The sequence below is a fragment of the Cupressus sempervirens genome, chromosome 7 (assembly GCF_028749045.1).
Source record: "Cupressus sempervirens isolate cs-2001-9-10 chromosome 7, ASM2874904v1, whole genome shotgun sequence".
Lineage (NCBI taxonomy): Eukaryota > Viridiplantae > Streptophyta > Pinopsida > Cupressales > Cupressaceae > Cupressus > Cupressus sempervirens.
Window position 1 is genome coordinate 65,455,740 of NC_143124.1, and position 23,482 is coordinate 65,479,221.

General features: G+C 36.6%; 1 protein-coding gene across 1 annotated transcript; it reads left to right on the forward strand.

Annotated features, from left to right (window-relative positions):
• The first annotated feature begins 18,789 nt into the window (after positions 1–18,789).
• On the forward strand, positions 18,790–23,482 carry LOC149545497 (disease resistance protein Roq1-like). The gene is made up of 5 exons (XM_089790680.1): positions 18,790–20,008; positions 20,125–21,247; positions 21,330–21,578; positions 21,695–22,693; positions 22,809–23,482. The coding sequence occupies exons 1-5, from the start codon at positions 19,476–19,478 to the stop codon at positions 23,295–23,297; spliced, it is 3,393 nt and encodes a 1,130-aa protein (XP_089646806.1). The 5' UTR covers positions 18,790–19,475; the 3' UTR covers positions 23,298–23,482.

The following is a 23,482-nucleotide window of genomic DNA, read 5'->3' on the forward strand; positions in this document are numbered from 1 at the left end:
CAAACTCCTAGACTACAACTAATAAATTAATGCATTTACCTAAGTAAGCTTAAGTAAATAGAATAAATAATTAATAAATTAATTATTTATTCTTACACCCCCCTTAAGTGCAACTTGGGGAAATTCTTTAAGCTCACAAAACTAAGAAATGCAAAAATGGGTACCAGCAATGAGGCCATGTTAGGTACCCATGAACAATGCAACAAAATGCAAGCTCTAAAAATGGGAAAAGAGAGAAAACCACGTGGGAAAAACCCTCCCTCCAAAAGAGGTAAGAACCTAGTGAAGAATTGAAGAAGCCTCCAACTAGGGGAATGTCCCCATAAATAGGAACAAGGAGTGATCATGAAGAGCATCACTGAAGCATGAAGAAGCTGCAAATCTACCATCAAGAACAAAATTGCTGAGATGAAGAACCTCCATGGAAGAAGAAGGCACAAACTGAGCATGTCTATATGGTAGATGATCCATCTCACCAAAATGCATAGGTAGCCAGCCATTGCAATCACCTTGTATATAAGATCAACCATTGAATACATAGTTCACACTATCGAATCATCAAACCAAGGATGCATTAGAACAACAGCATAACCCTCCCTTGATGTAGATGGGGTGAGATGACAAGAAATTGAGAAGGTGGGCCAAAGTCTCTTGCAAATGAACTAAGAACGACGAGAGAGGGAAAGAGGTACAAACACCCATAAAGATACAGTCACAATGACATTGCATGGGGCTAATGTCATGGAAGGGACACTCACTTGACAAAGGGAGAACACCTAAAATAGCAACAAAGTATCCCCCCATGGTTATTTATAAAAATAGTGCATGTACAACTGACTCAAAAATAATGTTCGTGACCCTTGGAATGCAAAAGTGACACTTTATCTGAGTGCGATACATAAAAGTGCTTCAAAATGATAGCTATAATGATCAAAACCAAAAACAAGCTGCAAAAAAACAAAGTACAGCCCAAAACAAAAAAAACTATGCCAGGAAAATATCCTCGGGCCTAAAACACTCAAGATATCCACCATATAGCAAAAATGCCAAAAATATGATAGAAAGAGAATGGGCCAAAATATAAGAAAAAGGACTACATTTCTGAAAAGGTGACAAAACAAGCTTTCCAAAAATATAAAGTGTTCAAAAAATTGACATGGGATGTAAAAGATATGCAAGCTGGAGTAAAAAATAGAACTTCAGACTTTAACTAAAAAAGAGAAATAAAATTGCATCAAAACCTAAAAATACCCACACCAATGTCTCTGTCTCAGAACCAGCTTTCTGGCACTTCTTTCGGATAAAAAAAAATACCTCCGTATGTAAAAGTTATGGCCAAAAAACTAAGAGTAGGTCAAAAAAGACCTCAAAGAGTGCAAGAAGAAGGTCTGATGATGCAGTGTTGAGATCATACTGATGTCAACAAATCATGACAAAAAATTTGACGGCCTGAAGGCCGTCACTGCAAAAAAAGATTCCACATGGCAGATTCACGTGGCAGAAAGCTAACATCAAAAAAATTTATATGGATCCTAGCTGAAAAGCGCCTTTTGAATCCAGTGGTAGTGTTCATTTGGGCCCAATGTACTCCAAAAAATTTCTGTTCCCCTGATTTGAAGAAAAATGCACAAAAAAACTAGGTTTTGTGACTCCAAATCATAGCTTCAAAAATGCTTCAACAAGGCAGCAGCAAGAAGGCTCTAATACCATGTTGGAGTTGATGAAATCCAACTCTAAAGATGCCCAAGATCACCTGCATGCAAAAACCTATCAAAGAGAAGCCAAGGAGAGAAGAGCGTGGAGCTAAGAAAAAAATCCTAAATGAACATGAGAGACAAAAAGTATGCAAACACAAGAAAATATGTATTTAGAATATGCTAAATGTCTTGTTATTGTTGTATGAAATACAATGAGGGAGAGACCGCTTATAAAGGCCTCAAGGAATCTCCGAGAACAAGCTAGAAGACACTAAGAGATAAGTGTGACAACTAAGCATACATCTACATGAGGTGAAAAGTCCTTGAACAATGTGAGAGGATAAGTATGACTTAGGAGAGAACAAACTCTCGTATTGTCAACAACTTATAACAAACTCCTAAACTACAACTAATAAATGAATGCATTTACCTAAGTAAGCTTAAGTAAATAGACTAAATAATTAATAAATTAATTATTTACTCTAACATGAAGTAGATGGCTTTTCATATAGTTTCGCTAGGGTTTGCATCAACTCTTCCATCATCTTCACTTTTGTAATATCAAATGTCACTAATCATGCCAAGTATAATCAAATACTTCCAAGTGCCTTCTTTTCTAAAACCTCTCATTCCTCATCTATCATAGTTCCCTATTTCTTTATTTTTCCTCCCAATGGCTTCCATAAATCCTTCTAATAATGATAGCCTTCCATTTGCATCTTCCATAACTAAAAGTTCTTCCCATTAAACTTCTCAACCTTTAGCTTACCCTCATCTTTCATTGCTCCCACTCAACCATAAGACCTTCCTATATAGGATCAGTAAAAAAGAAAAATTACCAAAAAATAGTATATTACATAAAAGAGAACACAATACACCAAGATTCAATGTGGTTCACCCCATCCCTTGGCTAAGTCCAGCAACAACAAGTCCAATATTGTTATTATCTAGTGATTACAATCCATAATTCTTTACAACTCAATATTCTCGCAAGAAGCTACGATATTACCATTACATTATGACATCCCTAACCCTAAGCCTTTTTAATACAAGTTTTTATTGCTTCCAAAATTAGAGCTAGAATAAGTTGTAAAACATGAAAAATATTAGTTGACACCATTTACAATATAAGGGAATTTTTTTCTTTGGGGGTGAAGACCCTCATGGTGGTATTACCCCTTGACCCCACCCTATACTATGATAGGGAGTGCACCTAGGATGCTACCCTAGGACCCTATAATTGCGCTGCCTCTTAACCCCATCTTGGGGGCACTGCCCCCAAACCCCCATAGAAATAATATTGAGAGAAAAAATTGCAACAAATAAACCTCCAAGTCTAATTAGGTTCCATATCACAAAAAACCTCCCCTTATTCTCCCCATTCATAAGTGGAACAAGGAGCCCATACATCCTTGTTGCAACCCTCTCCTCCTTGACGAGAGAACATACACTGTAATGGAGTCACTTCCCTTCACCCCCAAGGCCATCTCAACCTCCCAAGGAAGAGATGAGCCTTGAAACTGTTATATTATGGTGACTGATCAAGAAAGTACTATACATACTTCATCAATAGTGGGGTTTAGGGCATCGCCTTGAAAAAAAATTTTGGGTCGTGGCCGACATGGTAGCCGACATATTATGGCTAACATATGGCCAACATGTTTTAACCCTAAAGAATTTTAATACTTGTATAAAAGGGTTTAGGGTTGGGTTTTTTCATTATGTTGTGATGCGAAATTGGTTCTTGCGACGGTATTGAGCTGTAAGGGATTACGGATTGTAATCAAGTTGTAATCACTGGATTGTAATAAGATCAGACTTGCTATTTGGTGGACATAGCCCAAGGATTGGGTGAACCACGTTAAATCTTGGTGCCTTGTGTTCATTTTTGTGTATCTATTATTTTCTATTATTGGTTATATTTTTATGTAGTTTTTATTTATGTCTGTGGTTTATCCTAACAAGTGGTATTAGAGCAAGGTTGTCTTTCAGTTATCCTCTTCAGAAAAATCTCACGATTAAGTGGGAGTCTCATGGTTGAGTGGGAGCGATGGCAAATGAGGGCAAGCTGAGGGTTGACAGGTTTAATGGGCAGAACTTCCAGTTATGGGAGATGCAAATGGAAGACTATCTATATTAGAAGGATTTATGGAAACCGTTGGAAGGCAAAGCCAAGAATCAGGGAACTATGTTAGAGGCTGAATGAGATCTTTTGGATAGAAAGGCACTTGAAAGCATTCGGTTATGCTTGGTGGCATTTAATATTACAAAAGAAAAGATGATAGAAGATTTGATGAAAACCCTAGCGACACTATATGAAAAGCCCTCCGCCTCAAACAAGGTATTTCTCATGAAGCATTTATTTAATATAAAAATGGTAGAAGGTGGATCTATTGCAAATCATTTAAATGAGTTTAATACTATTACTAGTCAGTTATCTTCTGTGGGTATCAATTTTGATGAAGAAATTAGGGCTCTCTTGATTTTGTGTTCTTTGCCTGAAAGCTGGAATGGCTTGGTAATGGCGCTGAGTAATTCTATTCCTAGATCTAGTACCTTAAAATATGATGATGTGATCAGTGTTGTTTTGAGTGAGGAAACTCGTAGGAAATCCTCAGGTGGATCTACATCAGGAAGTGCTTTGAATGCACAAAGCAGGGGCAGAACGACTGAAAGAGGAAGTAACTCTAGAAATCATGGGAAATCAAGAGGAAAGTCAAAGGGGAGGAGGTCTCAATCGAGAGGACCAAATGATTACTGGTACTATGAGAAACCAGGGCACAAAAAGAAAGATTGTTGGAATCAAAAGAAAAATGAAGGAGATAAATCAGATGGAGACAAGGAGGCAAATGTGGTAAGTAACAAATCCGAAGAGGATGCTTTGCTTCTGTCTTTAGAAAAAGTTGATGATTCATGGGTTTTAGATTTTGGTGCTTCATTTCATGCTACACCTCATAGAGGTTATTTCATTGATTATGTCCAAGGGAATTTTAGGCTTGTTTATTTGGGGGATAATGAACCTTTTCAAATTGTTGGAAAGGGAAAAATTAAGATTAAGTTGCAGAATGGGAATCATTGGCTACTACATGAGGTAAGACATGTTCCAAGGCTAAGTAGAAATTTAATTTCAGCCAGGCAACTCAGTGATGAGGGTTGTGTAGTTACTTTTAATGATAAAAATTGGAAGGTTTCAAAAGGTTCCCTTGTAGTAGAAAAAGGTGTGAAAGTAGGCACCTTATGTCTTTGTACAGGTCATATTGTTCCTACTACTTTGATTGTTTTAGAGAAAAATGAATGTTCAGGAACACTTGATGCAGTTGAGCAGGGAAAACAAATAGCTATTGTAGATTCTGATACAACGCTGTGGCACAACAGACTTGGGCACATGAGTGAGAAAGGTATGAAAGTACTTCATTCAAAGAAAGTTTTGCCAGGTTTGAAATGTGTGAATATGGATTTCTATCAAAGTTGTGTGTATGGAAAACAAAAGAGAGTGAGTTTTACAAAGACTAGGAAGGAAAACAAAAAGGAGAAATTAGATTTTGTGCATACAGATGTATGGGGACTAGCTCAAGTATCTTCCCTTGGTGGCTCTCATTATTATGTTACATTTATTGATGATGCAACTAGAAAAGTATGGGTTTATTTCCTTAGACAAAAATTTGATGTATTTCAAACTTTTAAGAAATGGAAATGCTTGGTTGAAAATGAGACTGGTAAGAAATTAAAATGTCTCATATCTGATAATGGTGGTGAGTATTGCAGTCATGAATTCGAAGATTATTGCTCCACTAATCGTATTCGTAGACAAAAAACTATTCCAAGAACTCCACAAGAAAATGGAGTGGCTAAACGCATGAACAGGACTATAATGGAGCACGCAAGGTGTTGGAATTATGATATATTTGCCATTAGTCACAACACTTATTCAATTCTGAATGCTTACCGAGCTCATCACCTAATCTACAGTTCACACCGAGCATTCAATAGTTAACTTATAAAATCTGTAGGTAAATAGTGTTCTCCGAGTAGATAGTGATTATCGAGCAGAACAGTTGATACCAAGCAGTTAGTAGTTATTGAGCAGAACAGTGTTCTCCAAGTAGTTAGTGATTACCGAGCTTCACAGTATTTACCAAGTAGACAGTGCTCATCAAGTCATCAAAGGAATCAGTGTTTACCGAGTAAAACAAGGTAAATGAAGGAGTCAGTGTTTACCGAGTAAACAAGGTAAATGAAGGAATCAGTGTTTACCGAGTAAACAAGGGAATCAGTATTTACCAAGTAAAGAAGGTTATCAATGGATTCAGTTTCTACTTAGTGACACAACATTCACCGAGTCACCAATGGTTACCGAGTTCCAAGCTACTCAGAATGATTAGTATGGACCATGCCTCTACTCTTACTGAGTGCATGACGATGCAGAGTATTGAAGTGGATGCCGAATATTAGAAGGTCACCGAGTCAGTTTGTGGAACCAAAGTTTTCTACCACCTGGCCGACTCAATAATGTTTGTTCACTTGTGTTTTGGCCAACCTTGCCAGTGTAAATATTGGAATGGTATATATCATTTGAAATAATGAGATGCAAAAAAAAAAAAGAATTATAGTTGAGTGTGATATGTTGCAGCAATTTGAGAAGAGGAAAAGCGAATCACCAGTAGAACAAAGGAATACAGCAAGGTCAACATTGATGCAGAAAAGATATATTTGTCACATTAGGTTATTAGAGCACAAGGATCTTATCAGCAATCAGTTGCAATCAGATTCACTGCTTCATCCTAATAGGTGAATCAGTTTTCTAAATCCTTTAACTAGGTAGACTTAACAGTCTTTTGTAAATCTCCTAATAGAATGCATACTTCATTGTATGTTTGCAAATCCTTTAACAAGGTGGATCTAGCAATCCTATTTTCTCCCAACAGGGCAGATTATTAGAAGTGATCATTGTAAGCCTTAAACGGCCAACTTTATACCGCAGTATTAAATTTTTGTGGGTATCATCCCTACCCCAGTTTTACTTTCTAATTGGAAGCTTTCTAGGTCACCAAAATTGGTGTGTTCATGTGTTATAGATGTTTAACTTTTCATGCATACAGTAGATTAGATGGATGAATGGTAAAAATATTATTTTTCAATTAAAGTTTTAGAGTTACTGATTCACCCCTCCCCTCTCAGTAACTTTGTTAGTCTTAATTATTTCCAACAATTGGTATCAGAGCTTTGTGGTTCACAGGATAAAAGTTTGACAGCTTGAGAAAAGATCAAGGACAATGGAGATATTCAGACTTGACAAATCTATTGAGAATGAAAAACTAGATCTGGAAATGGCCATGAATCAATTCAATGAAGCAAAAGAGCATCTTTCTCAATCTCTGAATAGAAGGAAGGAACTTGCAAGACAAATGAATGATTATCAGTATGTTGAAGAAAATATTGAAGACCTTTTACCATCATACAATTCAAATGAAGCTAATGAGGCAATCAAGGAACTCCTACCAAAGAATGGTTCTCTGTAGGAAGAAGTAAAAAAGCTCAAAAGAGAACAAGAAGTCCAATTCATCAGGTTATGTGAAGTTTTGGAACAGAGAAACAAGGCAAATGAAGACTTAGAGGTAAGAAATAATCTATCCCTTCAACATGAAGATCTTATAGGACAACTATCTAATGCAAATGAAGAAATTATGATTCTAAGCTCTAAGAATGAAAGTTTGAGAAATGATTTAATCACTAAAAGAAAAATCAATGTAAGTTTGCAAAGTGATCTGAGATCTGAAAGACAAAACAATGAAAGTTTGAAAAATGACTTAAATGTTGAAAAAAAAGTGAATGAAAGGATGATAAAATCTCAAGCAAATATTGATCAATTGAATTTGCAAAATGAGCAGAATCTTCATAGACAAAAAGGTAAAGCAGGCCTTGGATACAATGAAGAAGGTGAATCTTCAAAACAAGGTACTCAAAAGAATCAAAAACCTACTTGCAATCACTGTGGAAAGTTAGGTCATACATCTAACAGATGTTGGAGCAATGGTAAAATAAAATTCAATGGTCAATGCTACAATTGCAATCAACATGGTCACAAAGCAAATGAATGCAAAGAAAAACCAAAGTTTGAGGGTAAATGTCACAAATGCAATAAACAAGGTCACAAGGCATCTGAATGTAGATCAAAATCATTCAATCCAGCAGAATAGGTTATCAAAGCATTATTTGGTTCGGACTACAATACTTGGTGCAGATGTCACTATTGTGGTGAATATGGACACATTGGAATAAACTGTGTAAGGCATCACCTAAGGAAGAAAGATACTACTATAAGATGTTATACATGTACCAAACTTGGTCATATATCCAAGAATTGCATGAATATAGGAAGAATTGAAGATGAAAAGAAAGCCAGAGCTGACAACATTCGAAAGCAGATGAGACAACAGTGGATTCCAAAATCTACTGAGCCAAAAAATTCAAATAATGGCTATGTCACTCAAGAAGTGGGTGACTCCACCATTTCTAATTAGACTCATCAAGAAGGACCAGGGACTGCATCTTCAAGCAATATGCTAAGTAGTTCCTGAATATAGAAGTGCAAAAGAAAAATAAATATTTCAGATATTAGACATATTTCACTATGATGCATCTACCGAGCAAGGTCGATTTTAAACTTAACCAAGCTAGGTCGATAATGTGAAAGGTTTTAGTTTGTTTACCGAGTTGCAAGGTTTACCGAGTAAGTTGGTGACTATCTGACAAACCCTAGGTCATCTCAACTACCTTTGTACTCGAGCATTAATGGTAGATTTTTCATCAAAAGGGTAGAATTTGATCTCATTTTTCACCGCGAATTCAAAATATACAGAGAAAAGAGTTTCCAAGAGTGCGAAAGAGAATTCAAGTGATTTGAACTGATTTTTCAGCAAAAAATTTGTCAAACGAAATCATTCACTCACCAAGCAGCAATGGCATCCGCAAGCACCTGCAACAGCAAGGCAAAAAGAGGTTCTGAAATGCTTGTGAAGGGAGTAGAATGGAAAGCACCCAACTTCAAGCTCATTCTTGCCATAGCTAAATCGCTTGACCCTCATGGAGCTCAATCAAAAATTCCACCAAAGGTACTACTTATAAACGAAATTCGTACTCATTTTAAATGCACTGTTCAAGAAATAGGGAGACTAGACATGGATAATGCCCTAGCCGAGTTGTGTGTGAACGAAACCCTAAAACTTGAATTCAAACATCTGGAAACCAAAGGTTTGACCCATATCCCGCATCTACCAAGAAACTTCCAAATGAAATGGATAAGATACATTTTAAGCCGTGTGCATAATGGTTAGTTGTGGTTAGAGAAACCCGTCTTGATAACGAAGAAAATGATTCATAAGATCACAGGTTTACCAATGTTAAGCAAATCAAAAACCACTAAAACCCTAAGTCGGGATGAACTTCAGAGGTTAACCCTAGTTGAATGGGATGGCAGGGGATTGAAACCTAACAATGTATCTGATGCAGAGATAAGATTCGGACTCTATTTATTTGCATATAAGTTGTAAAGTTCCAGCAGATTGAACAACATGTCCTGTGAGGCTGTAGATTTAGCCTATAAGGTTGTGAAGAAAAATATTGAGTTTGACCTAGTAGATGTGTTGCTTAAACAATTTAATAAAAACATGGACAGTATAAGGACCTCAAAAACCAACTCTTGTAAATTTGGTTCCTTGTTGGTTTGTTTATTTTTCTATGTACAAAAATTTTTCCCTTCAAAAGGTACAGTTGTATGGAGGAAAGATATTCCAATTTTGTATCAAATAAATGAGTTTGTAGCAGAGATGGGTGCAATTTTTTATAGTATTATGGATAATTATTTTGAAGACTTCAAGGAGAGGATGAATAACAGGTTCATAATTCCTCCTAAGCTTGTTGAGGATTATAGAGATGAGGTATGTTTCATGGTGGACTGTGACAAGGTGTACATCCAAGTAATCAGACCCCGAGTTGCATGGGTAAAACCTCTTCCTTATGAGGTAAATATTGATGAAACCAGAGACATCATAGAGGCACTAGTAAATGACCCAGTAGACCCAAGGCAACCAATTTTTGGAACCTATGAAGAAGCTAAGGCCAGAATTGAGCTTGAAATCAAGCTACCACGGGCCATAAGCAAGGGCAAGAGGAAAATAGAAAAATTGAAAACCTCTACCGGTCCTCTTATGCTCACCGAGGGAAAAGGTGAAGATGAAGAAGGTGAAGAAGAAGAAGGAGGAGAAGAAGAAGAAGGTGAAGAAGAAGGAGAAAAAGAATCTGTAGAGGAACAGCCAAAGAAGAAAGGTAAGGTAATCATTACCAAACCCAAAAAGAAGCCTACTACAGTATTCACCAGAAGAACCAAGAAAGATAAGCACGAACCTATACTAGTTAGGCCTACACCCACATTTGAGCAAAGGCTCAAACAGTTGGAGGAAGGAGCTAGCATCACAAATTTTAAAGCATTAAAATTTGAAACTAGAACTGGTGCAGAGAAAATGCAGATTGAGGAACTGGTACTCAATAAGATGGGTAAATAGAAATACTACCCAAACCAGATTGCCCCTCAAATCTCAAAAGAACTATTGGAGAGATTGCAACTGAGATGGGATTTAGCCACCCAAACGGTAAATGATATTTATGAGCAATCTCTAAGGAATCTCTGACCAAGTCTCATGGGAGCAGAAGTAAAAATTGAAATGAAAAACCATGAAGGTAAAATGATGATTAGATTTCGCACTTGTTTGATATTTATCAAAGATATTGAACATTTTTTAAATGATGCTACAAACATGTGGAAAAATATCTATCATCTACATAAGCCCAGTGTAGACCCAGTAGAAATCAAGGATGATGACAGAGATAGTGATGATGAGCTTGATAACACTCCATCTGTCATCGTCTCACCAGGAGAGTTGCATGAATTGATGGAAGACAAAGAGGAATAAGACAAGGAAAAAGAAGTTGAAGAGGAAGATAAGGAGGAAGACGATTTGGTGAAAATTGCAGCAGTAGTTATTGCATCACTTCCTCACTCTCCACCTAAAACTGTAGCATCATCAAGGTTGGAGTCAGCTTCAGTAGGTTTGGTCACATCTACATCAGATATATCATCAGCACCTGCCACATCTCAGCTCCAGGTATCATCAATGGAAGTGTCTACCACTTCATCTACCGAGCTGCATTCCTTTTCTTCAGTTACCAAGCAAGCCTTCTCAGCTCCATCATCACCAACTGGAATAATAGTAAGTTTCGCAATTTTTTCAGTTCCAATTTGTTCTACAATTTTTTCAGCAATATCTGTATCTACTTCAAACCTAATTAGTTCAGATACTGCATCACCGAGTGTATCACCATTTGCGGCAAGTACTTCAGTTTTTGAACTGGCATATACTCCTATTGACACTCCACCCTCAAGTATCCCAGTTTTCGCTGCTAGTCCTTCCATCTCTACCATTGTGTCTATTCCCAAGGTCAAACCAGTCATCACAGAAGTAAAAAAAAAGCAACCATTAAGACTTATGATCACTGGAAAGGAAATTCCTAAAAACATTGACCTAGACACTGAGATAGTAATTCCAAAGATTGACTATGAAAATGCTACCATTGAAGAAATGAGGTATGCTAGTCAACTAATTGAGATGAAGGCTATGCAGAAGCAGCTAAGGTTTGAAAGGGATAAGGAATATAAAATAATTGAGAATGCCCGAAATATAATTACAGAGGCTATAGGTGTTGATGTAGATTCTACTCAACACATTTTGATCCAGTTAGAAGAGGCAGTCAATAAATTCAATGAGGATACCTCCGGTCAAGAAAAATTGATGGAGAAAGTAGAGAAGAAATTTGATAATAAGGTGCTTGAGCACATTGCTCAACACATAGCAATGAAACAGGTTGAATTAACCTCAGTTTTGGCTAATATTGAATTTTTTTTTAATAATGTAACATCTCTTTTCGCTAAGCTTTGTGATGTTACCGAGTATACTAAGGAGATAGGAGAGCAATTAAATAAGATAGATGAGGATTTGAAGGCAAGCTCACAAAATCTAAAGCTTGACCCCAGTTCAACCTCATCTCATCACCTCAGAATCAAAATTTTGTCAGAAAAGCAAGCAGAATTGCTAAGAGAAGAGTCAAGGATCTGATCTACATTGCTAGATATTCAGACTATGATCCTTCCCATCATGGACACAATGCAGAAGCACATTGTCCATTCAAAAACATTGATCCATCACAACAATTTCTCCATTGCAGATCATGTGATTGAACTTTCTGCAGAAGTTCAGATAGCTCTATCCACATGCAAAATCTTGCAAGAGAATTGGGACAAGACTTTGCAACTCATTCTTTAGGTACATTCAAAATTTATCTCACATTTTTTTGTTTCCATGTAAATACTCTTTTTATTCTTTGGCATTATTGTCAAAAAGGGGGAGAAAGAGATGCTTATAAAGAGTTATTGGTGAGATAAATGTACAAAATGGATAAAAGTGAGATACTGTTAATAAAAGTCATATAGCTCATGTAAATACCTTGTTTATATTTTATGGGGGAGTCATATGTAAGGAAACCATGTATATTCAGCAGAATCAGGTGTCAGTATGTCAGATTTTGTATATAAGTTTTGGCTCATAAGTGTTTTTGTCACTAATGCCAAAGGGGGAGATTGTTGGAATTATGATATATTTTTCATTAGTCACAACACTTATTCGATTTTGAATGCTTACCGAGCTCATCACCTAGTTTACAATTCACACTGAGCATTCAACGGTTACCTTATAAAATCCACAAGTAAACAGTGTTCTCCAAGTAGATAGTGATTACCGAGCAGAATAGTGTTCTCCAAGTAGTTAGTGATTACCGAGCTTCATAGTATTTACCAAGTAGACAATGCTCACCGAGTCATCAAAGGAATCAGTGTTTACCAAGTAAAACAAGGTAAATGAAGGAATCAGTGTTTACCGAGTAAAACAAGGTAAATGAAGGAGTCAGTGTTTACCAAGTAAACAAGGTAAATGAAGGAATCATTGTTTACTGAGTAAACAAAGGAATTGGTACTTCCCAAGTAAAGAAGGTTATCAATGGATTCAGTTTCTACCTAGTGACACAACATTCACCAAGTCACCAATGGTTATCGAGCTTTGAGCTACTCAGAATGATTAGTATGGACCGTGCCTCTACTCTTATCGAGTGCATGATGATGCAGAGTATTGAAGTGGATGCCGAGTATCAGAAGGTCACTGAGTCAATTTGTGAAACCAAAGTTTTCTACCACCTGGCCGACTCAGTAATGTTTGTTCACTTGTGTTTTTGCCAACCTTTCCAGTGTAAATATTGGAATGGTATATATCATTTGAAATAATGAGATGCAAAAAAAAAAAGAATTATAGTTGAGTGTGATATGTTGTACCAATTTGAGAAGAGGGAAAGTGAATCACCAGTAGAATAGAGGAATACAACAAGGTCAACATTGATGCAGAAAAGATATATTTGTCACATTAGGTGATCAGAGAACAAGGATCTTATTAGCAATTAGTTGCAATCAAATTCAATGCTTCATCCTAACAGGTGAATCAGTTTTCTAAATCCTTTAACTAGGTAGACTTAACAGTCTTTTGTAAATCTCCTAACAGAGTGCATACTTCATTGTATGTTTGCAAATCCTTTAACAAGGTGGATGTAGCAATCCTATTTTCTCCTAACAGGGAAAATCATCAGGAGTGATCATTGTAAGCCTTAAACGACCAACTTTATACTGCAGTATTGAAGTTCTGTGGGTATCATCCCCACCCCAGTTTTACTTTCTAATTGGAAGGTTTCTGGGTCACCAAAATCTGTGTGTTCATGTGTTATAGATGTTTATCTTTTCATGCATATAGTAGATTAGATGGATGAATGGTAAAAATATTATTATTGAATTAAAGTTTTAGAGTTACTGATTCACCCCTCACCTCTCAGTAACCTTATTAGTCTTGATTATTTCCAACACAAAGAGCATGAGGTTGCATGTTGGGTTTCCCTTACACATGTGGGAAGAGGCTATCAATACTATAGCATATTTGATTAATAGAGGTCCCTCTACTCCTTTGGGCATTGGTATTCCAGAGGAAGCATGGATTGGTAAGAAGGTGAGTTATTCTTTTCTCAACACCTTCGGTTGTGAAGATTTTGTTCATATAGACTCTGAAAATAGAACCAAGCTAGAAGCTAAATCAAAGAAATGTGTCTTTGTTGGATATGGCATTAATGAATTTGGTTATAGGCTTTGGGATTTTGAAAATCTTAAAATTGTTAGAAGTTGGGATGTCATATTCAATGAGAAAGTGTTGTACAAAGATCTGTTGTAGCAACATGAGAAGAAAGAAGATGATTATGTAGTGCTGGATGATACTCCAAAAGCTGATGTTCCAGCCATTTCTCATGATGTGCAACAACTACAACAACAAATACCACACACACCGGCGAATGTTAGATGGTCAACGAGGCAAATTAGACCTCCACAAAGATTTTCTCCTTCTTTGTATTCTATTTTACTTACCGATGCTAGTGAACCTGAAAGTTATGATGAAGTTGTGCAGGTGGATACTAAGATTTAGTGGGAGTCTACAATGAAAGATGAAATGGACTCTTTGCTGAAAAATAAGACATGTTATTTGTGCAAGTTGCCTGTAGGTAAAAAGGCTTTACAGAATAAGTGGGTTTACAAGTTGAAAGAAGAGGAAGGAGGTAAGAAAAAATTTAAGGCCAAGTTAGTTGTAAAAGGATTTGCACAGAAAAAGGGAATTGATTTTGATGAGATATTTTCTCCTATTGTTAAAATGACTTCTATTCATACTGTTTTAAGTCTTGTGGCTACCGAAGATTTGCATTTAGAGAAAATGGATGTTAAAATAGCCTTTCTTCATAGTGATTTGGATGAAGAAATATATATGGCTCAACCATAGGATTTTGAGGTCAAAGGTAAGGAGAACTTAGTGTACAAATTGAAGAAAAGTTTATATGGCATAAAGCAAGCACCTTGGCAACGGTATCTGAAATTTGACAGGTTTATGCATAAGCATGGCTATAACAGGTGTCATTCAGATTATTGTGTTTATTTTAAGATGGTGGATGATGATAGCTACATTATTTTATGTTTATATGTTGATGATATGCTTGTAGCTGGGTCTAACATGGATCATATTAAGGGCTAAAATGCCAGTTAGCACATGCATTTGCTATGAAGGATTTGGGGGCAGCAAAACAAATCCTTGGTATGAAGATTTTCAGAGATAGGAAGAATAGAACATTGAAGCTATCTCAAGCTGATTATGTTAAGAAGGTGTTGCAACATTTCTCTATGGAGAATGCTAAAGCTGTCAACACACTTTTACCTGGTCATTTGAAATTGACTAAGGAGATGTGTCCCAAGACACAGGAAGAGGAGGATAAGATGTCCAAGGTACCCTATGCTTCAGCTATAGGAAGCTTGATGTATGCTATGGTTTGCACTAGGCCAGATATTGCACATGCAGTGGGAGTCGTTAGCAGGTATATGAGTCATCCAGGATTTGAGAATTGGAATGTTGTCAAGTGGATTCTCAGATATTTGAGAGGAACAACCAATAAGTGTTTACACATTGGGGGCTCTACTACTGATTTACAGGGCTATGTTGGCTCAGATTTGGCTGGGGATATTGATACCAAGCGGAGTACTACAGGTTATGTCTTTACTATTGGTGGGGCAGCCGTGAGCTAGATTTCTAGGTTACAAAAGATTAATGCTCTCTCCACTATAGAGGTAGAGTATGTTGCTACTACAGAGGCAGCCAAGGAGATGATATGGCTTCAGTTCTTCTTGAAAGAATTGGGACATCCTCAGAAGGATAATTATTTATTCACTGATAGTCAGAGCGCCATTCATCTTGCAAAGAATTCAGCTATGCATTCTAAGACAAAACACATACAGTTGCGGTACCATTTCATTTGATCAATTTTGGAGGATGGACAGTTAAAGCTAGAGAAGATACATACCAATGACAATCTAGCAGATATGTTGACAAAGGTTGTAACACAGGAGAAGTGGAACTCCTCTTCAGATTTAGTTGGTCTTTTAGACTACCCATGAATAAAAGAACAACAGAGTCCAGGGTGGTTTGATCTAGTGGGAGTCCCATGTGGTAGTGGTATTGGTACAGGATCAGTCTCCAAGTGGGAGATTGTTAGATTATGGTGACTGATCAGGAAAGTACTATACGTACTTCATCAATAGTGGGGTTTGGGGCATCGCCCTAAAAAAAAATTTTGGGCCATGGTCGACATGGTAGCCGACATATGGCCGACATGTTATAACCCTAAAGCGGTTTAATACTTGTATAAAAGGGTTTAGGGTTGGGTATTTTTCATTATGTTGTGATGTGAAATTGGTTCTTGCGGTAGTATTGAGCTATAAGCAATTACGGATTGTAATCACGTTGTAATCACTGGATTGTAATAAGATCGGACTTGCTGTTTGGTGGACGTAGCCCAGGGATTGGGTGAACCACATTAAATCTTGGTGCCTTGTGTTCATTTTTGTGTGATCTATTATTTTCTGTTATTGGTTATATTTGCATGTAGTTTTTATTTCTGTCTGTGGTTTATCCTAACAGAAACACCCATAAAAGCTCCTAAAGTAAAAGAAATAAAAACCACAACAATAAGGGATAACTTCCAATAATTTCGTACAACACCGCATCTTCTCAAAATAATCTATATAAAACATCTTACAAAACTAGTTCTCAACAAGAACGTAAAATACATAAGGTGAGAGGGAGACCAACCTTAGTACAAGCTATGGAAGGAAAGATGATTAAGATCCCCCTTCCAAAACCACCAAAAATATCTAACTCCTAGAATGTCTCCAAAGATGGAGAGTGAGAGAACACCCTCTAACTTTTGGAGACCCCTCTAAAAGGGTTCTGCATAATTCCCATAACTCTTTTGGGAGAAAGAAAGAGATCCCATCGTTTGGTCTTCCAAACCTCTTACAAGCTTCCTAAAAATGGGTCTTATGAAGGTGTCTTTGAAAAAGGAACAAATTAATTGATCATATAAGGGATGGTTGTCTAACTAAGATCAACTTTTCAAAAGTTGATCTTCATCCATCCTGGAAAACCAACTTTTGAGGTGACTCTAAACTCACATGGAAGTTGTCACATGCCTAATAATGTCCCTTACCCATAGGTATATCAAATGGGCCCCCAAAAATAGTTTGCATACAGGTTCTAAGTGATTTTATCCAACCTAAGGCTCTCTAACCAAGTGAGTTGCACAAGGATTCCAAAATGGTACTATAGTAAGGTCAAGACAAACATATTGCCAAGTGAAAATGTCATTTCCATATATGCACAACACAAGCCCTCAAGAATAATACATTAACAAATTACAAATGACAATTAAACACTCATACGAGAATCACATTACAAATAAAAAACACTATTACAGATGAGTTTTTGTCTTTTCAATAGACACAATCGTGGTTGAGTATTTCACAAATGATTGGTCCTAGTACCCTAAATTTAGATCCATGGACTTTCTTGCACATCTCAATTAAAATAGCAGTGGTCCAAGAAATCGCATATATGCATATAAGAAAAGTTCATAAGCCACAACCTTAATGTATTCCAATTCACCATTCAACCAATTCAATATTTCTAGTATAAGATATACACATATATAATTCATATTAAAATCTTTATTCACATCACATTAACTAAATTTTTCATTTTAGAATAATCTTGTATAGAAACATTCTTCAAATTAGAATACTAGGTATTACTTGAGTCAACCATAATAAGGTCATTAATAGCATCTAACCATTATCATGAGATACAATATAATTGGATAAGGTGCATACTATAAAAAATTACTTAAATCAATAAATTAGACCACATGCATAATGATGCCAACATTAGATCACAAATCATTCATTAGGCCACAACATTACACCATGGGTTGTCATTATTGTATATATCATAAAACATGAATATAGTAATTCAAAACCCACAAGGAATATTCTCATGACATGACTAACACAATGATTCACAAATTTATCATCATAAATAATTTGATCATGAAAACATTTGTAGAACTGGTACAATCTCATTCTACAATTTGTAAAATTAATACAATCTTAATCTTGGGTCTTTTGGTCAATGAGACATAACTTGAATCCAGATCGTCTAACCCATGTGATGCCCCTTTACAATTCCCTTCCAAGACCAAGGTCTCCATCTACCAAATCATGTCATTGGTGTTTGAGTCATCATGAGATTCTTTGGCATCAAGATGAACCCTCGCCTCATTATTCTTCAAACTTTGATCTTTTCTCCTACATACTTTCTTGGATATCTTCATTTTAGCTCATTCATTAGGACAATCCTTTTTCCTTTAAGAAAGCTGATAGTGGTATCTAATGACTATTTACTCACATGAATTGTGCATCCAATGGGTTTCTTGGACATATTGTAAAACATAGTATTATGCCTCAATTATTTTAGTTTTTGATCAAGCAAGATCTATGTACCAAGAAGTTGATGGATATATTAAAAACATAGATATAATATCATTTATATAGTGTTTTCAGAAAATGATTGGTAATCTTAAATGAATAAAAAGTAAATAATAAAATAATAAAATAAAAATATCATATTTATTAAAATTGTTTCAATACATAAGCAATCAAGTAGACATTTTAATATACAATAAGATTTAATAAGAAACATAATTATGAAAAAAAATATAATGTAAATATCATTCTTTAATTTGAAATCTTATCTCAAATTAAGTAGCCAATAAATATTTTTAAAAATATTTTATAATACCCTTGACTTCTCTAAATTCACCTAATACCACTTTCAAATTATAGAAGACTTTATAACATTGCACCTTCCTGTGATGCAATGCCATTATATAAAATTACTAACTTGACTTTTGAATGATTAATAAGTATAGAGGGAAATTATTCTTACAATTAATTATATTAAACATAATAAAAAGTCATTTAGTGGGTAACTCCAACACAGAATGCTCCCAACTTACAATTTTTATATCACAAAAAAGAAAAGGACATAGATTCCGGTATGGTTAGGTTACGTTTGTGACAGATTCTATCGAGATCTCAAAATGTATTGTGGATTATACATTAAAAACCATATTCAGGAAATAGTTCAGTCTACGGATATAGTCTGACATTCGTTTTTTCAATGGAAGGAGAGAGACCGTGTAACGAAAGAAATCTGTATATTGCAATGGCTGGTGAATCTTATGTGTAGATTACATTGGTGTTCTTGACTTCACCATTTCAACGACTTAATTAGCACAATAATAATAATAATAATAAATTTGAAAAAAAACAGCTATGCAGATAAGCAATACTTTCGAGGAAATCGCTCTACAGTCAAAGAACAAGTTTTCCTGTATGCGTCTTCATCGTCTGCAATACTATTTCTTACAGCCTGCGCGTGAATTTAATACGGTCGACGCGTGTATTCACTCCTTCCAACTTCTACTAGTTAGGAATGTGAGGAAGAAGATGTCATGAAGATTCCACGTTGCTTCCTGCATTCATTATTTGCAGGAATGTGTTCTTTCATTTCCAAATAGTTGTTTCTGCGAACCTTCATGGAGGCTTTCTATTAATATGTGCGCTCTGCCCGACTTCAATTCAATCCCCCTTCCCCAAACATAACCTCTCTTGCTTCAGGATTTCTGCCCCAACCTTATTATGCATTCATGGCATCTTTTTCCTCATCACACGAAGAAGTTGAGGGTCGTGCAGCTTTCTCTGGAATCGAATTTCCCCATGAGAGGAGGAGGGTTTCTGAATCTACAACATTGTATGATGTCTTCATCAACCACAGAGGCTCTGATGTGAAAAACACTCTGGGTTTCCAGCTCTATAGCTCCCTTCAGAAGTTGAATATAAGGGTGTTTCTTGATATGGAAGAGAAGGAGCTTGGAGTTTCTTTTCCATCCATCATTGAAACAGCCATCCGCTCTGCAGCGGTTCACATAGCTATCTTCTCGAAAAGCTATGCAGAGTCCCCATGGTGTTTGGAGGAGCTCGTTCTCATGTTGCGGAGTAAAGCTAAGATTATTCCCGTTTTCTATGAGGTGGAGCCTTCTGCACTACGCCACATAGAAATGGGACTGTATGGCAAAGCATTCATTCAATACCATGAGAAATCCAGGTACACGGAAAAGCTTGAGGAATGGAAGAAAGCCCTCCAATCTGTCTCATTTATTGCCGGCGAAAGGATCAACAGGTAAAAGCTTCTAATGGCTTCTGTGTATTCGTTATTTGATCTGCTTAGTATAAGTTTTTCCTTCTTTAAAACTAGTGACTGTAGTTTCTTATCGTATGCTTCGTCTATTTATATAGTTTCAGTGACTGCGAGAACATAATATCAACAGTACGAAAGGAAATAGAAAAGAGGGAATCTTTATATGTTGCCAGATATCCGGTAGGACTTGCTAAGCTTTTAAAACAATTTCAAAGCCAGTGCAGTGATAAACTTGTACAAGATTTTGAAAGTTATTGTGGGATGAACAAACGAGTACAAGAGAAGTCTAAGATTGTTGGTATTTTTGGTATGGGCGGGGTGGGGAAAACAACTCTGTCCAAAGAATATTTCAACCGAAAAAAAATAGATTATAGGCGCTCAATTTTTTTGTTTGATGTTCGGGAAGCCAATCTGCCTTCATTGCAAATGAGGCTTCTCAGAGATCTCTTTGATGTAAAAGATGCTCCAAACTTTACAAGCGTAGATGATGGCAAAAGCCATCTCGGGTCTTATATCCAAAGGAGAGCTGATTTGAGTTTCCTAATTGTTGTAGATGATATTGATCACCTGGATCAGTTAGATGACCTATTAATCAGAGAAATGTTGGATAAATCCGGCGATAGTATGGTAATCGTCACAACTCGTGATGTAGGATTGCTCATAAATGCAGGAATCAGTGTTTGTTATCATTTGAAAGGATTGGACACAGATGAAGCGAAGGAGCTTTTCTGCTGGCACACTTTTCGCCAATCTTATCCGTCCAGTGGATGGGAAGAGCTAGTTAACCTCTTCGTTCAGCTGTGTGGCGGCTTGCCACTTTCTCTTCAAGTCCTGGGCAGTCATGTTCATTGCCAAGATCAGAACTTCTGGGAGTTGGAATTGAGAAAAGTTAAAAAGACTTTGCCTCAAGACATACTCAAGAGATTAAGAATAAGCGTTGACACTTTGGACTACGAGGAAAAACAAATTTTCATGGATGTCGCATGTTTTTTCATAGGAGAGTTCGAGACAGATGCCATCAGAGTCTGGGAGGCATCGGGATGGAGTGCTCAACATTCACTGATAAGACTAAAGAACAAATGTTTGGTTCAGGAAATAGAATTTAATTATAACAGAAAACAACTGCGAATGCATGACCACTTGCGGGACTTGGGACGGCAAATGGCAGCCCAACTGAGTCATCCCCGACGTCTTTGGCGTTCCCAACATTTCGAGTCTTGGGTAGGATTTCTATTTTCTAAGTGTCATTTGAAATCGGAAATTTTTACTACAATGTAAATCTCAAATGTGTTCGCGATTGCAGGAGTCAAAAGGATTTGAAAATATTCTCATCCAACCTGGAGTTAGGTGTTTGATTTCTTTCAAATATATTAAATGCTTTCTGGGGAAACCAGAAAATGTGGCTGAGAGGTCAAACGCTTTGCTATGGCACGAGCAAGGTCATCCTGAGAACACACACTCAACCATTCCTCCGTGGATTTCTTTTCGAAATTTGGGATCTTTGAAGATCGTCGGTGGAAACCTGCAAAGATTTTGGCGGATTGATGAACAGGTATTTTGTTGTTTTATAATTAAAAGCTAAAATGTGGTTATCGAATGCACTATTTATTATACTTTGGCGACTTTTATTTGTTATCAAAAATTGAGGGAAATTATATCGTTTGTCAGGCACCCTTTTCGCTTAAAGAGCTGCACATCTTTAAAGCTCCTGAGCTGGAGCTAAGCTTGGGCTTTCTGCCGCGCTGTCTCGAAAGTATTACAATTCATGATTGTAGGAAACTGCAAGTCGTGAAAGGAATGGCCCATCTTAAGAAGCTAGTGGAATTGAACATTACTGAGTGTCGAAAGATTGAGGAATTGAGTCTTGTTCAATTTAGGTGTCTCAACAAATTAAAAATTTCTGATTGTTCATATCTGAAGAGTGTAGCGGGAATATCAAATCTCAGAAAGCTAGGAGAATTGAAACTTGAAAATTGTGGAAACCTAGAGGAGGAGATAAGTTTTGTTCAATTATCCTGCCTGCAAAATATTTCAATTCTTAATTGTCAGATGCTAAAACGCTTGGTTGGAATATTTGATCTGTGGAATCTAGTAGAATTGCAAATTGAAAACTGCCCACAGCTTGAGCTTGAGGAAATAAGTTTCGCTCAATTGGACTGCCTGAAAGAAATAAGAATCTCTTATTGTCCTCAGCTGAAGAGTATTGAAGTGAAGGATTGTAAAAATGTAAGGGAAGTAAATCTTGAGAATTTGCACTATGTTGTAAAACTGAACATCTCCGGCTGTCCTGAGCTTGAGAATTTGTCAGAGCTTGCACTTTTACATCGGCTCAAGATGGTTTTTTTGAATAAATGTTCGAAGCTGAAGAAAATATCTCTACCAACAACACTCATCAAATTGACTCTGCAATGCTGTAGAGAATTGCAAACAGTAGAAGGAATATGTGATTGCACAGATGTTGAAGATCTACTTATCAATAAATGTCCAGACCTTGAGCTCGACAACGAGTTGAGTTTTTCCCGACTGAGTTGCCTGAAAACAATTACTATTGACAGCCGTGGGAAGATGCAGAAAATAACGGGTACTCAAAAATTACCGTCATTTCACCGAATGCAGCTCTTCTACTGCGAAAATGAAACAGTTCGGAGTTGCATTCTGAATATGGAGGTATTGATTTCCACTCCTTTTATTCAAGAGAGGGCTTTTCCTTCAGCCTCATTTTTCTTTAGTTTCCAACAAAGATAATCTCGATTAATACCAGATTTATTTTCTTTTCATGCAGAAGCTTCCGTCCGATTTTATTCAAGTAATTGGTAAAGCAAAAGATCGAGCAGAATCAAATCTCAATGCAAGCTTCTTTTGTGAGGGACACATTAGCGCCAAATCAGTCATCCAAATTGGTGTAGATCACAGTTGCCCTGATGATCAGGTGAGTGCAATCATCTTGTGCGCTGTGGTTGTGGTAAAGACTTCGGCTGCAGCAGATATGATCAATGACTTCATCGAAGGATGTCACTGGAATCCCTGCCTAAACTTTGAGGTGCGAGAAGGAGAATGGTTAATTACCTTGGTAATTACCAACCCAGATGAAATACACAGATACATTCTTGACAGGGGATATTATTTTCCCTTTGATTATGTCTTTATTAACCAGGCGGTAACTGAAGACGTAATGGTGAGGAACGGGTACAAAGTGACTCTGCCCAGAAAGAAAGACGAAGAACATAAAGCTCTGAATTTGCTACATAGAATTGTTGATGAGCTGTTGTAAACATAAAAGTACAATAGGTGGAACTTAGATTTTTTAATTGGTTCCACAAAGCTTTGTAATCCATCTGTGTGTCTTTTACATGCTTCTTTTAGGTTCTGTTTGGGGATAGGAATAGAAAATTAGAATAGAAAAATGGCATGGGAATGGAAATGAGGAATGGGAATAGAAATAGGCAATTCCAATCA